Genomic DNA, 16,006 nt, shown 5'->3' with positions numbered 1-16,006 from the left:
ACACTGAGCAAAACCAAGAAATGTGTTTTTGTTTCCTGGTTGAAATTTGTATTTCAAATTTCTTCATGACAACAGAAAGATGCACCTGTAAGTCTGGTGTTTCTCAACATTCCAGAGACGAGCCGACACAGCCATGCACAGAAACACGCGGCCGCCTGCCCCGAACCCTGTGAAGTTAGCTTCTGGAAACAGGTATCACAGATGAGAAGATGTCAGGAAAGGTATGGCTCTGAGGTCCACTAAACTCCCTTAAAATTTACAACAGTCAAGTTATGAGAAAACATAACTTTATAATCTGAAAAGCAATATGCTCTTGTAGGTACTTTCCCATTTCAGTACATTCAAATGGACATGTTAAAGAGTTCTTAGTTTTTTGTTTTTACTTAAAAAGCGTCAGAATTGTAAAGGTGTGAAATTTGCTAAGAAATAATCACACACAAAATTACAGTAATTTCTCAAGTCCAGAAGGTTCTGTCCTGTGCGTCAGCTCCCAGCTCTTTCCAAGACCACCTACTTAGCACGTGAGCGCGGCTTCACGGGCGGCCCTAGGTCTGGGTGGCGGGGGCGGCGCCCCGCAGGGCCGCGGCCTTGGGGTCCCGGGGTCGCTCCGGGCTCCGACTGCGGTCCCTCCGGCGCTCCTGCTCGCGGACCTTGTCGCTTTCGTGGTCCCTGCTGCAGGACCTCTCCCGGTCACGTCTGCGGTCGCGGTGGCAGCTCCATCCTCGGGCCCAGTGCCACTCGCGCCGCTCGCCCCTGCCCGCGTTGCGCTCGCGGCCGCGGTCCCACTCGCGGCCAGTGTCCTTGTCGCGGGGTTGGTCCCACTCTCGGCCTCGGTCCCAGTCCTGCTCGCGGCTCCAGGTCCGGCCGCGTTCCCCCTCCCATGGCTTCCCACGCTCCCGCTCGCGCCGCCGGTCCTCGAGGGCCTGGCCCAGGCGGCTGTCGGGCGGTGGGGCCTCGGGCTCCTCCGGGGCCTTGTCCCGGGGCCGCCCCTTGCAGCCTGGGCCTCTGTACTCGTGGCCCCTGACCTCGCCGAATTCGGCCTCGGGGCCTGGGGCCGGCGCGGTGGGTGGCGCGGGCGGGTGGCTGGGCAGCTCCAGCAGCGCCCGGGGCGCCGGCTTGGCTCCGGGGGTGGCCGGGCCCTGGCAGTGGAAGTGTGGAAGCACCGATTCGCTCTTCTCGGGGAAGGGAGTGGCCCCCCGGGGACCCCCTAAGGGCAAGGGCGCCGGTGCCCTCTGGCCGGTGAACCTGGGCGGCGAGTGGACCCTCTGCTCTTCGAACCGCTGAGGCTGCCTCCCCCTGGGTCCCGGCACGGATCCAGGAGCTTGACCCCGGGGGCCTTCAAACTGCCCAGGGTGTGGCCCCCTCGGCCCACAAAGTGGCCCGCGGGGGGGCCTCTCTGACCTCTGAACTGAGGGGGAGGAGGGCCACCTCGGGGTCCTTTAAACTGGGACAGCAGGGCCTCCCTGGTGGCGCAGTGGTTGAGAGTCCGCCTGCCGATGCAGGGGATGCGGGTTCGTTCCCCGGTCTGGGAGGATCCCATATGCCGCGGAGCGGCTGGGCCCGTGAGCCATGGCCGCTGAGCCTGCGCGTCCAGAGCCTGTGCTCCGCAACGGGAAAGGCCACAACAGTGAGAGGCCCGCATACGGAAAAAAAAAAAAAAAAAAAAACTGGGACAGCAGAGGCCTCCTCTGGCCCCCGAACTGCAAAGGCGTGGTGCCCGCTTCCCAGGAACGGGGCCTGCTCGGGCCCCTCGCTCTGGCCAGGGGGGCCCGAGGCCTCACCGTACGGGGCCTCCGGGAACTCCCTCTTCTCCCCGTGGGGGTCCTTGCGGTCTCCAAATGGAGGCGGCCCTGCTCCCCTGGGCCCGTCCACGTGGGAAACGGATGGGCCCCTCCCATCCCTGTAGGGAGGTGGCCCGTGTGGCCCTGAGAACAAAGAAGGGATGGGCCCGTTTGGGGGCCCGAATCTGCCTGGTGGAGGCCCCCCTCTCGGCCCATCGTTATTAGAATTCTCTTCCGAGAACGGAGGGACTGGCCCCCGTGGGCCTGTGAAATTGGGGCCGTGAAGGCCCGACATCCCGAGAACGCGCGGTGAAGGCTCCCGCTGGCCTTGGAACTGGGGCACAGGCCCCCCTTTCTCTGCTGCGGTGGGGAACGTGCCGGCCCCCTCACCCGGCCTGGGCTGTGGCTCTCTTGTCTCCTGCGGTTTCAGCTGCCAGGGAGTCACGTTTTTCGGGAAACTGCGCATTTCTCTGATCCTCGTACTGGCAAGAGCCCAGAGGTTTTTCCTGAGAGGCGTACACTGGACCCGAGAAAGAATCCCTTCTTCCGGGAGGGTGGAAGGTCTGGCCGTCGTGCTGCCAAGGGAAGAGGGGCTGGAAGGAGGCGCCCTGCAGCGTGGGCAGCAGCACCTTCCGGGCAGGCCTGGCCGCGCCCTCCACGCCGGCCGCGCCCTCAGGCCCCGGGCTTTCTGTGGGCTCGCGCAGGGGGCCGTCCTGCTTGGCCGGCAGTGGGGCCTCTTCGCCCGGAGCCCACGGTGGAGGGGCTGACTCTGGCTCCGCCTGGGCTGGAAGTGGCCCCGGGGGAGCAGCGGCCCCTCCGGGCGCTACTCCGGCCGGCGGGGGCCTCGGGGCGCGGCCTCACTCTCGTTGCCCTCCGTGGCCAGCCGCCTGGCCTGCCGCGGGTCCCGGCTCAGCCGCGCCTCGGCGCTCGGGCCCGGGGCCTGGCTGCCAGCGGGGAGCGCGGGCTTGGGCGGCGGCGGCGACATGAGCGCGTCCGACACGGAGAAGTGGGCCATGGAGGCCCCGATGGCCGCCCTCTGCTGCCTGAGCGCCTCCTCCTGCTCCTCCACCTGCTTCTGCTGCTCCTCGATCTGCTTGGTGAGCTCCTCTATCATCTGCTGCCGCTCGGCCAGGGAGGGCGCCTGCAGGCCAGGCCCGCCGTGCGCGTCCACACACATTCTGGTGGGCAGGTCGTCGACGGTCACTTTGGCTTCTTCTAGGATCGTCTCGTCCTCCGGGTCATAGGCCACCTCCTCCCGCTCAGCTGCCTCCGCGGCCTTGTCCGTGTCCTGGCGTCTCCCGCGGTCTCCGAGCTGAGTGTCCAAGGCTCTCTCAGGACCGTACTCTTCCTCGGGGTCATACGGCCTGTCGTCTTCCTCCTCCTCCAGAGCTCTGTCTTTTGAGAGCTGACCAAACTGCTGGACAATTGGGTCCAGCAGAAGCGCCGACGGCACCCCGCCGCCGGCTTTGGCTCTCGAGTCTTGGTGGGGGGCTGGGGCCGACTCGGCAGGCTCTTTGGTGGGGGTGTCAAACGCCTTCTTCTTCCCAAAGAGAGTCTGCAGGATATATTCTAGGGGTGAAGCTGTTTTTGAAGAAGAAGTAGTGACAGAGGGAGCGGCCACCGCAACCGTCACTGACGCGGGTGATGCTGTGACAGTGTTCGTGGCTCCTGGTTTGAGCGACGACAGTATCCGTAACCCGGAAGATGAGGCCGGCGCACCTGGTGCTTCTGGAGGAGGGGATGGGGGTGGGGGAGACCCCGGGGGTGTGCTGCTGACAGCCGCGTCCCCTGGGCGCAGCGGGTACTTGCGGGGCTTCTTCTCAGGGAGCAGGGCTGCTGGCATTCTGGGGTGGACGGCATCCATTTCTTCTTGTGTCTGAATACGGGGCCGCTTCTCCTCTGTCTTGTCTGATTCGCCAGCATTTGAAGGCCGCTGTATTTTTTGGCAGATTACTAACCCCAGTATTATGTTTGGACGCGGTGACTCAAGACCTAAAAAGCAAAACAGTTGCGCAAATTTTAGAATCGAATTGTAGCTTTTGTCCTTCAGGGGTCAACTCTGGGTGTGAAGGGCAGCGGGGGGATGGTTTCCAGAGGGAGGAGGAGGGGGAAATTCTGTGGCAAAATAGAACCAAGTGTTCGAAGACCGGCTGCAAAAGATGCAGACTGCGCCGCGCACCTGCCCAGCCTGACGGGCCCACAAACCACAAAACCAAGGGCCCAATGCACACGTGCGTTTGCCCAGTGCTAAAATTATTACAGATTTTCAATTATACACAACGCTAGGGTAGAGGCGCGCTGGGGGAGGTGGGGAAGGCCAGCACGCACACACTCCAGGACGTTCACCTACTGGGAAGGAAGCCTGTATGTACCAGGATGTTTTCTAAACAAACTCTTAGCTGTGTTCCTTCATTTGCCTCTTGCTACAAATCAGGAAGGCAGCACCCCCTTTCGACTTTAACTTATGAGCTGCAATATGTAAATTAAGCTATTCATACTAAAATTAAAGGTTCAATTAAGGACCAATTCTACAACTCAATTATAATGATCAACAAAATTATACGGATCGATATAGCACACGCCCTTCGATAAATTCATGAGTCACTGGTGTCAAAATGACAATTGATGGGAAAAGTGATGCTGACCAAAATGCCTAAAACAAATGTTCTTGCAGGTTTAGAAAGACATTCAATGACCAGTAACTTCTCAAAAGCTACCGAACGCTCAGGTCTCTGTCAACACAGGACGTGCGGCTTAAAGCCCAAAGGTGTTCAGGACAGGGGCAACAGAGGTCAGATCTCGCGCACAACACGCTGGGAATTTCAGAACATTGCACAGTTCTTAAAACATCATGATTTCTTAACACATTCTTGGTCCACACATTCTGGATTGTGGTGCACTGGACCAGGAATGCTACTGTTTCTGTACGGCTCCGCCACCCTCACAGTAATAACAAACCTGGAATACCAACAGGGGAACAGAGAAGCCCACGTCACAGATCAGTAAGTTAGGGAGAAACGATAAACACGGCACCAAAATTTTGTTTCAACAGCATATTTTGAATTAATCAAATTGTATAAACTCAATTTACACATAAATCACTATTGTGTAAAAGACATTCATGCTATATATTTTTGGTTGACTCACTAAAAAAGAAAATCAGCACTGTTTTTCCTATTCTTTCTGTGATTTGAAGTTGATCACAGATCAAAGAGTTGTCCCTAGACACCCATTGTGTAGTTCTGAGCGCCTGTCACCCTTCCTAAATTCCAACAGAGATGGGGTGACATGCCGAGCACGAGGGTGGCGGATGTCCCATCCCGCCCCCGAGGAGGAGGAAGACCTGGCATGCCAGAGTGAGCTGGGCTGGCCCAGCATCCGCATGGATCGGCGAGGTACTGCTGGCCCCCCTCCCCACTGTGCTCAGCGCCTCGTTTCACAGGCTGACATTCAAGGGCTGAGGTGCCCATGAAGACACCCACTCATGATAAGAGGAATGGCTTCCAGAATGTCCTCTGCCTGCCCTTCTAATGACAGTGGTGACTCAGGGGAAGGAGGAGCTGGGCAAAGGAGGGCGTGGACACAGGAAGGCCAGGCCCACTGCACTGAGCATGGCATCCAGATGGTTCTGCTCAGATGTGAAAGATACTCTATCAAGTTCGCTTTCTAATCAAAATGAATTATTTTAACTTAAAATAGTAAATCTCTCACTCGCTGTAACAGCCACTTACTGAATAATTCACAGCTCACTAATATCCAGTCTGGGGCATAGTCAATAGCTCAACTAGCTCTCGTGGCCCTCTCTGGACCGACTCTCACCGACACGGCCCCAGAGCTGGCAGAACAGGTCCCCAGCCGAGCCACAAGCTGGAGCGTTGGCCAGCCCCGTGAGCAGGAGCAGCAGAGGAATGTGCTCGGCCACGCGGGCGGGGGCGGGGAGGGCTGGGGAGCCCTGGCCGGGGGCGTCCTCTCAGCAGCCCAGGGCCCACGACTGTCCTCACTGTCCTCAATGCAGATGGGCTATGCTACCTGTGAAGAGCTTAACCTCTAAGGTGCCAACACCAGGGCTTGCGGCATGAATCACGTTTCAGGTCAAAGATGCTGTGTGTGGAGGCTAAGGCACTGCGTTAAATCCAGGGAGATGGGGTCCTGTCCTCGGGAGGTGTGCCAGCCCTACAACTTGCAACAGCTTTATATGCCTCCTAACAAAAATGATACACCCCCGACTTGGCAAAATTCTCTAGACTCTACCCTTTGCGGTCACAGGCATCACAGGTGAGGGTAGGATTCAATTACTTAACATTTACATTTGTTTCGAAAACAGTAAACTCCCTGGAGACCAGCATCTAACTAAGCAGCTAGTATTTTTAAATGCTTTCAGCTCTCAACTACTTCATCTACACACACCCGTAAGCGATCTAATAAAGCTCCAGAGTTGGAGGAGTGTTAGTTATGCATTTCCCCACTAATCTTCCCCAGGATTTTACATTTGAATTGGGCTGTTTTTGAAGCAGTCAAACCTTCTCTACTTCACCTGTGCACGTTATGGCTGCATGGAGACCTGAAATGTAACTAGCACCGTGGAGATGACTTACTCGTGGAAGAATATGATTCACTGTGCTACCGGGGTCTCGGCAGTGACCTTTAGGGAGGTGAGGGCACGTCTGGCTCCACCCCACTCCGCAACCTCACGACAGGCGCCTGGCAACGGCACGCTGGACACAGTCAAAGGGCTACTACCACTGGGGCGGTGGCAGGGGCAGCTTTCCCCCGAAGGCCCCATTTTCTGCCTGGGGCCCCTGTGGGCGCGCCCACTGTTGAGTGTGACCCCTGGAGAGGAAAGGGCGCCCCGAGACGGCGCAGCAGCAGTGAGCACGCTGCCTGCGTGCAGAGACAGGGCTCCCTCCGGGGGCCCGGGGCGCCCCCCCGGCTCCGCACAGGGCCTCTGTCCCATGGTTACAAGGGGGGTGCTTACTTACCGACCTCCCTTTGAGGGCAGTGGTGAGGCTTATGACTCATCAAGTAGATGAGAACTAGGTGGAAGGCCACTGAACTATCATTTCCAGACAAGGGGTACTGGTCAGACTGAGCACCGGGGCGTCAGCACCCCTGCCCGACCCCCTCCAAATTGCGGGAGCAAACGTGTCCACAATGTCCCGTGTGGATGAAACGAGCCTTCCTAGCTGCATGTAGGTCCCCGAGTCTTCACGGTGAAAGAAAGGGTCAGCCCCAGACCACCCGTACAAAGAGAGAAGTGGACAAACCCAGGGACGAGGGACAGCTGAAAAGGTGTGTGTGGATTTCCTGAGCCAAGACCCAAACCAGGATCTGTGTCCGGGTGTGTCAGCAACAGGGCCGCGGGGGAAGCAGCCCCCATGCACCTTGGACGTGGCACGGCGGGAGACGAGGTTTACTTTTAATTAAGAAACCAGCTGAAAGCTGCCCAACTATCAAATGAGGCTTTTACCCCTAAATCAACCTGGCATGCTCCACTATTCAGTATTTACAGTGAACACCTTCTTATGGTCTGAGTCTGACAAGACAAAACGTCCACCTCTGCGGGGACAGAAACTGTGCTGGAGTTAGCAGCAACCATCCTCAAAGAGGACTTGGGCAGAGACCCAGCAAATACAGGGAGAAGCAGCTGCCCGCCCGCCACACTCGGCTCCCATGCAGACTTCGCCCGCTCCCACTCTTGGGTCCCTAAGACCTGAGCAAAGCCAGGGCTCCGCGTCCCAGTGAGGAGAGCGTCGTCCATCCGTCCGTCCGTCCGCCCGCCCGTGTCCAGGTGCCCCCAGCGCAGCACCGCCGCCTGCACAGCCAGAAGCACACTGGCGTCGGCTGAGGCAAAGCCAGGTGGAGACACTCCTCCGTCACAGTGCACCTGGATGGGCACCAAGAGCTACCAAATGGTTCAAATTCAGACAAACGATGGCCAGTTTCCATGAAATATTCATTGATTTCAAAGGAGAGAGAAGCACTTTCCATTCAGCACCATTTTGCCTTTGATTACAACATCTGTACACAGCTACGCAGGAAGACACGCAGAAACTGAAGACGTGCTTTTATCTGACAATACTGCAAGTCACGGAAACGGTCTGCTATTCAGGAAGCAGTTAAGAGTGAGGACAGAAGGCAGACACCACGGATGGAGCCAGCCTAAGAGAATGGCCCTCTCCCGGCAGTGCCTCGGAAGGCAGGTCCCTGTCCTCTGCTCAGGGTGGTCCACACCTTAGATGCCCGAGGGCCCTCGACAGGCGCCCCCCACCCCCTCGGGAGGGCCGGGCACCCTGGCCTAGGCCCAGCGTCCCATCTGACTGCTCTTCCTTCCGTGAATAAAGCCCTTAGAATTAAAAACATATATACTAAATTAAACAAGCTGAGATTTAGAAGCCCTTCGATTGAAAAAAAAAGTCTTTAAACGTTTATGGTAAAATTTCCCGTACAATCACGTTTCCAAAACCCCTCCTACTACTTTATTTTAATGAAACATTCGTTCTCTATTGTGGATGAACACCTGCAGGCTTTTGAGCATCCCCTTCAGGAAGTGACAGCCTTGGCAATGCAGGTGGAGGAGTGATGTCCACTCTGCTGGTCATCAAGTGTGGTCACTTAGCAGACGAGGTGGGCGCCCTGCCCAGCCTTCCTCGTCCCCGTGTCACCCCGGAACACCCAGCGCGGCCCCCTCCCTCTGCCAGCCGGGCCCCAACCCAGCACTGCACCAGCTCCCGCCGCGGCTCCGACTGGGGATTTCCTCGGTGGCCCCCGCGCCCCTGCCTCCTCACCACGCCTGACCTCATCCACCTCTGCCCCGCTCAGGGTCTGTCTGTGGCCCCGAACCTGGCAGCCCCCTGCTCGTGTGACCAGGTGCACCGGGACGGTGTCAGGCAAGACCCCATCGCGGGCTCTGCAGGTGGAGCCGTTGAGAGGGGCTCCAACACGGGTGAAACAGGGCTTCGTCACCTCCCAGGTCCCGCTGCTACAGACACGCAGAGTGTGCGTGTCACAGGATCTACGCTCACACTAGGCCCCGCACAGGCTTCCGCCCTTGTGACTGACCGGAGGCTCTTCACGGTATCGGAAAGTCGGCTTCACCACCGTCACCGCTGCGTCAGGAACACGGCGTCCAGGGAGCCGGCCGGCGTCCAGGGAGCCGGCCAGCGCCCCAGGAGCTGCCCGCCAAGAACCTCGGCCACAGCCCTCCCTGCTGCCCGTCAGGCGGCACCGCTTTAGCGCGAGGAATGGGACAGCCCCCCGGAGAGCTTGGCTTCTAACGTGTTTGGCACTGAGACAGTTCCGTGTGTTGTGTCAGGGGACACGAGCCCTGCGGTCACGGGGACCGACCAGGACGCTGGGCCCAGCCGCAGAGCCGCCGGGGCGCGTAAGTGCCTGGCCGCGGCAGGGGCGCTGGCCATGGACATGGAGGCGCCGGGCGTGGGCGTAGCTACTGCCTCTAGAAGCAGGTGCTTCAAGAGCCCTCACCGCGGGTTACACTCAGCATCTTTTAGGCTTAGCCGTTTTGGGGGCGCCATGGACAAGGAGACGCTCCCATTTAGGCGAGACTTAAGTCCCGTCAACTTCTCAGGGTTAAGGGGAGTTGGGTCCCCAGAGACCACGCCCCCCCTTGGAATCACCCTTAGCTCCCTTGAGAAGCCTGAACTTTCTTTCTGGTCAGCCTGGAAATAATTCTTTAGAAGCAGCACTTTCTAAGGAATGAGTGAACAAAACGTGGTCTGCCAAAGACAAGAATTCGAGCAGCAGATTTCAAAGTGACTATTTCTAGAACTAGCTCCTGTCTCTCAACGCTATTTTTCGTTTCTCCTCAAAACGAATGCCTGCAGCGAAGAGGCTCTGCCTGACGCCTGCAAGGAGCCAAGCCCGCAGGCCAGGCCCAGGCCCCGCCCTCCCGGCACTGCCCAGCCCCTGCCAGCAACACCCTGCTCATGCCAGGCGGGCGGGCTCCGGACAGGGTTGTCCCTCTTCACAGGACTTTTCTAAGACAATGCACACCTTCCTCAGGGGACCTCCCGTGCCACCCTCCACTATCCGCTGCTTCACCCCTGTTCCCAAGTTCCGCTGCCAAAGGCCAGGTCTAGGTGAGGCACGCAGCTCGCTGGGACGGACTCCGCAGGGCGTGGGGGGGACGTGTGGGCGGAAGCCTGGGGCCTACCTGGTCCCTCAAAGGGCAGGAGTTTGGAGGGGACGGGGTCCGCGGCGCTCAGCGGGATCAGGTAGAAGTCCTTGACGTGCCTGCTGTTGTTTACCACGACGCCAAAGCGGCCGCAGCTACTGAAATAGGAGTACAGAGAGACGTAGGCCACCTCCTCCTCCTCCGTCGCGGGGTGGAAGCGGATCAGACACAGCTCCTGCAACAAACAGAGGGCGGGGAGCATTGACCTGCGGCCACTCGGAAAGGCAGCCACTTCTCCTTGCACCTAAGCCCCAAAAGCAGGAGGGAAGCGAGGAGAGAAGCGACCAGCCCTGATTCTGACTGTCACAGCCCTGCTGCCCAACACATCAGAACAATGAGCTGCTGAAGAGGACACAGGCCCGAGTCTCAAGACTGCTGGGTTTGATCTTGGTTTCGGAGGACCTGCTTTAAAACTACTTAGCCCCACTGTCCTCAACACAGAGCCCACCTCCTGGGGCTCTCGTACTGATGGGGTACTCTGTGTGCAGGGCCAGTCTGGGGCAGCGTCTGACACAGAGCTAAGTGACCACTAAGCGTGCGATGAGCTGCCCGCACCTCCGAAACGGGAGGGCTGAACTAGACCAGGGTCGTAACCCTTCTGTGACCCCAGTGAAAACCAGAGCCCCTCCCCCAAAGAGCACTGCACACGCAGACACACAGCTGCGTCCGCATCTCAGCGGTTCAGACTCCAGCCCAGCCGCCTCCCCCGACCTCTCCTCCATCAGCTCAGACAACAAGGGACACAGCATCTGTATTTCTAACTCTGAACCGCACATGCGCTCTCACAAAGCTTCCACCGTCGTGCTACTCAGACCCCCCTTCACAGGTTAGCCAGCTGTCAACTTCAACGTCCAGCTGCAAACATCTCACCAACTACAGACAGTTTAAGTAGTAACGCGCAAGACGAGATGTCAAAGAAAGAGCCGTGTGTAAACAAACCCCTTCTCCCTTGGGTGCAGAGGTCAGACTGTGGGCAGGTACCTTAGACACCGAAGACCTGAGTTTGCCGACGTAATCCCAGACTGTCTTCGGGGCAATCCGTCCGCCGATGTGAATTGTGTCGGGCAGGTCCTAAGTGAAATGAGCTCTGATTCAATGGCCGGTGGAACCGTGGCCGTCACAGAGAGACACACCCCAAACTACCCGAGATTCACAACTAAGACAACTGCAACTATCCCAAACACAGCGGCAATAACTGTGTCAAATGTTGCTTAGTTGACTAACATCCGGGATTATGAGTGACCAAACCCAAGGGTGGTAGGAGGATAACCTTCTGCTAAATAGGATGACATTTAGCAAAGTGTGTTACTGTTGTCTTTTATGAACATACACATACAGGAAAGATCCAGGTATGTCTCAGAAGAGACTGAGCACTCTTTGTTAAGTCTGAAACGCTAGCGCTGTTTCGTTAATTTTGAAAAATAAAAGACCTGTCATGTGCACCCCTCCACACCAGGGCAGGTCACCCGTGCCTGGCCACACCTGCAGTGGGCACATGCACACCCAGCTTTTGCACAAGCTCTAGCGGAACAGAGGGAGAAGGAAGACAAGCTTCAGCTTTTTCAGAAAAGAGGGAGGGTCTGATTTCTCATTTGAATTTTCGCCACTGTCCAAACTGCGTAACCTGCTGACTCGGCCCGGCAACCCCTATTTTGCCTTCAGAGGTGCTTGTGCGTCCAGACACTCAGCAGGAAGGTGGTCACACGCCTGACTCCAGCGCGGGATCAGACTGCCTTTGGAAAACGCGCGCGTGCACGCACATGCACACACACACACTTCTCTCCCTCCTGGTTCTAACCTCACTGAGATAATCAAAATATCCAGAGACAGGAAACGCCTTAGTGACAAACTTCGCTACACTCTGCATGTTAATGAATCCTTTCCAAATGGTGCTGAGTTGAGACAAAAAGAGGGTGGTATCTCCTTCTGGAGGGGACTGGGACTCCGAGATGCTGTAAAACAAAACCACAGAAAATACGTGAATCTTTCTCTGCCCAAAGAATCCCCAAGATTTATTTATTTATTTATTCATTTAACGTGTTTATAAAAGCAAAGTGAATTCCTGCAAGTTTTGATAGCTTACTTTTTCAAATTAATTACCTTCATCATAATGATATGAACATTCTGGTCAAAGAAATATAAACTATATAGGCAATCAACTGGATGGCTGTAAATTCAAATTCCAGTTTTCAACAACTATATGTCTAAGGTGATAATTAGTCATCCTAAAACTGAAGCTTTAAAAAAATGCCTTTCTAAAATAGAAAATTGAGGAGAGTTGTATATCTGGGTGGATTTCAGAGCCAAACGACTGAATCACTCATTACTGCTCCTTTGTTCATCTGAAAGAAAGGCCACAGCTCAGCTGCTCAGACCACACACACGGGGGCAGCACCTGATGCTTGGCGACGGCGGGACCGACAGGAGGTATCTGGGCTCGGGCAACGTGGACGGCTTGACCAAGATGGACTTGGGCACCGTCACGGAGGTCGGCAGAGGCTTCGGGACATCCTGTCGGGGCTCTGCTGGGTGGGCGCTGCCTGGGCGGGCTGCCGAGGGAGCCGTGCCCGTGCTCGGCCTGCCTGGTGCAGTCCTGGGGTCTCGGCCGGACACCGTGACTGTGGTGAGCACTGCGCCGCCACCAGGGGCCGGGCAGGGGGCGCCTTCCAGGGCGGAGGGCTCGGGGTGGCCGTCCGCTGGAGGCACCGGGAGGGACTTTCCCTCCAAATGGGCGCGAGCAGCGCTTTCCAGGTCTGGCTCCAAGGTGTTTTCAGGCAGAGTTTCTGGGGCCGCATCATCGGCTGAGCTGAGAGCGGGCTCAGAGGCAGAGCTGTCACGCTTGGACCTTGAGTCCTCCTTCTTGGCAGAAGTTGACCACTTTCGTCTTTGCGGAGCTGGCTCATCTTCCGACGATGGAACCTGACCTGGAGAACAGAAGGCAGGCCTTCGTGAGAAGTCCCACACATTCGAGAGCAAAGCCTTCCCATGGGCAGACAGACGATCACTGCTTTAAACCAACAACACTATAAAGGTAGGGGCTCACTTCCTAAGCTTGAAGAAACAATTCTAGCCTTTCCACTGTGTAACTTGGTATGAATGCAGCCGTCCTGAGAAGGGTCTCCACAGTCTCCCCCCGGATCTGCTCACCTGTGCAGATCTTACAGTTCCGGTCAAAGAGGTGTGTGCGGTGCTGCCCGGTCGTGTCCTGCAGCATGCCGCCGCCAAGGCCCAGCAGCGGTACCGCGCTCCTCTCGGGGGCCGCCCGCACCGATTCTTGCTGTTCCTAAAGCACAAGAAGCAGAGGAGGTCATCTCTTTCCCACCCCCTCTCCAAATTAGCAGCACCCATGGAAAAAACATCTCACGTGATGAAGAACCACTGAAAAAAGAGGAAAAGGACTACTGAACACAAGTACTTGAGAAGCAATACAACCACACACACTTGTGTCAGCTCAGTGTCTTGCCCAGTAATTCAGGCACCTAACAACGTCTGGAACGGGATCATCTTTGTCAATTCTCGTGAGCACTGGAAATCCTAAACGCTTACATCACAATCTGATACTGGCGGAGAATCTTCCATATCGGGAATAGTTTCCGGTTTAACGGTCGGCTTCTTAGTCTCATTATGCAAGTTAGTTCCGGACTCCATCACCTAAGATGAAAAAGACAGACAAACGTGAACCCTTAGCCCTTCTTTCCCAAGGGGACTCTCTCATGCCAATAGGCTATTAATTCACTCGGGGGTGGGGTTGGGGGCAGCGTTGGTGTCAGGCTTCTGGCATCCGCAGCCGCCTCTCCCGTCGGCACACACAGGATTTGACGATCTCTCTTTCCACATGGAAAGCCCTTTGGAGACAAGTTCTTCTGGCTTCATTCTCACAAGTTTTGCCAAAGAGATTTCTTCACGCAGAACACGATGGAAGAGCCCCTGTAAACAAACATCTCTTGTTCACTCGTTCAAAACCCTCTAAGATACTGGAGAGGATGTGGGCAGCAAGGCAAGCCCCTGCCCCGCGGCAGGACGAGGGCCCAGAGCCTCCCATCGAAGCTTGGAGAACAAGGGCCCTGAATTCGGGCAGCTGATCTCCAGTATCCCACCGCACTAACCCTGCTACAAAGACCACTTCACAGAAAACACAATTGACTGAAGAAGGTACAGTGTTAGGGACAAAGGTAGAAGAAATCCCTTCTGCCAGCGGGTTAACAAGGCGAAATGGAAAGTCAGAGTATGTGCCCTGCTTCTAAACACAGGCAAGAGGTCAAGAGGACGGTCCAGACAGCGTGGGCCCCGGCAGGCACACAGGCGCGCAGGTGGCAAGAACCTCAGCTGGCGAGCGCCTGGCCCCACGGGAACAGCATGCCACTCACCCGCAGCCGCAGGGGGACCCAGTGCCCTAACCCAGGCCTGGGCAGCCCCTGGCCAGGACTGCCCCCATTCCCGACGGTCGGACACGCACCTGGTCGTTGGGGTCCTTGAGGCTGAACATGAGGCTGCGGTACTTGCTCTTGTACCGACTGTCTGTGACTCGGAACAAGTTAAACATCTCCTTCTCGAGGTGCAGTGCAATTTTTCCTACTTCATTTTCTGTCATGATTAAGTCATCGCTGTCAGTGACTCTAGATGGAATGAAAAAAGCCCCACGGTAACTGCTGCACTTACCATGCCACATGGGATCTCAGCTCCCCAACCAGGGATGGAACCCCGGTGCCCCCTGCAGTGGAAGCACGGAGTCTTAACCACTGGACGCCAGGGAAGTCCCACATGTGACATTTTTCTTAAACAGCAGGGCCATCGTGAAACAACCACCCTTTACGTGGAAAATTTTCCACTTCAACAGATAAGAAACAAAGTGGAACAGCCCACCTTTTCCACAAGATCTCCTTCAAGGAGCGTCGTACGTTTTGCCGAATTTGAGAATTTGGCTGTGACGAGGCGGGGCGCGCGGGGCCCAGGCGTCCCGGGGCTGCAGAGGCCAGGGGAACCGAGGTGGTCCCAGGCTTCCTGATGGCGCCCACCGAAGCAGCGGAGCTGGGGAACTTTCTGGAAGCAGACGTGGCAGCAACAGGCGCCAGCCTTGCCTGCTTGGCCGAGGGAGTGCTGCCCGAGGGGGAGGGGGCAGCCGAGAGCCACGGCCTCTTGGGGATGGTGCCCTTGAACCCCGGTGGCAACTTTTTGATGGCCGGTTTGGCTGCCGCCGCATTTGCAAAAGGAGGGGACTTCTTTGGAAGGAGACTTCTGGGCGAGGGTTGCTTGAGGCCCCCCGAGGAGCCTGGAGGAGCCACCTTCTTCGGCACCGCCGCCACCGCCGCCTTGGCCTCTGCGCGTCTGTCCTCCTTCACGGCTGAAAGGAGAGGGGCCGCTTAGTGAGGCAGGGGTGCAGGGGACCCCACACAGCATGTGCACCCGAAACCAGCAAAGCTAGTAACCAGGCATCACTGTGAGACAGATTTAAAGAGGATTTTTAAAGTAACTGTTAAATTCAGAAAAGGGGTGTAAACAGGGCTACCAGCAACATTTACGTTACTGAATATACTTTGTTTCAGAGAGAAATGCTTTAGTATTAAAACTTTTACTTCAACCGATAAACCAGTAAGCGATCAAAGGCTTGATCTGAACCGTTAGCTTAGCTTGGAACTCCAAGGCCAAATTTCGCTGTATCAAGAGAAGGCATAGATTTCAAAGACCACTCGCATGGAGAGTCCCAGTGCAGTTTTTGGTGAACAGGGGCTTAGAAACTCTTTCCAGGGTGGATCAGACACATTCTCTTCGAATGCATATCCAAGCCCCACCTCGGGGGCCCTTGGGGCACTGGAAGGACTAGCGAGAGTCCACCCTGGGGTTAGGGGCTCACAGGTGCTCATCGTCCTCTTGGACAAGAGTCAACTGGACACGGTTAATAAATATATAGAATGTTGGCAGAAAACTGCAACATGGGGGGAGACCAGTTACTTTTACACTAGGAGCTGGGTGGCAGGAACGCCACCTGCGGTCATTCACGTTCCCATTCACACCCCTCTAGTAGTAGCTCGCTATG

At 56.6% G+C, this 16,006-nt stretch overlaps 1 protein-coding gene across 1 annotated transcript in view; it reads right to left on the bottom strand.

Moving 5' to 3' along the window:
* Positions 1 to 292: 292 nt before the first annotated feature.
* Positions 293 to 16,006, bottom strand: part of LOC309806871 (death-inducer obliterator 1-like) — a 56,509-nt gene continuing 40,795 nt past the window's right edge. The window contains 15 exon segments of the mRNA XM_082625885.1: positions 293 to 1,372; positions 1,375 to 1,463; positions 1,675 to 1,719; positions 1,721 to 2,193; positions 2,195 to 2,632; positions 2,635 to 3,773; positions 9,952 to 10,147; positions 10,954 to 11,043; positions 11,771 to 11,924; positions 12,368 to 12,896; positions 13,120 to 13,255; positions 13,519 to 13,623; positions 13,783 to 13,899; positions 14,429 to 14,588; positions 14,836 to 15,313. Of these exon segments, the coding sequence (XP_082482011.1) occupies positions 546 to 1,372; positions 1,375 to 1,463; positions 1,675 to 1,719; positions 1,721 to 2,193; positions 2,195 to 2,632; positions 2,635 to 3,773; positions 9,952 to 10,147; positions 10,954 to 11,043; positions 11,771 to 11,924; positions 12,368 to 12,896; positions 13,120 to 13,255; positions 13,519 to 13,623; positions 13,783 to 13,899; positions 14,429 to 14,588; positions 14,836 to 15,313 (4,976 nt within the window). The 3' untranslated portion in view covers positions 293 to 545.

This window comes from Mesoplodon mirus (assembly GCF_964341445.2).
Source record: "Mesoplodon mirus genome assembly, chromosome: 6".
Classification (NCBI taxonomy): domain Eukaryota; kingdom Metazoa; phylum Chordata; class Mammalia; order Artiodactyla; family Ziphiidae; genus Mesoplodon; species Mesoplodon mirus.
The sequence above is the reverse complement of the archived record's forward strand: the minus strand, read 5'-3'. Positions and strand labels throughout refer to the sequence as shown.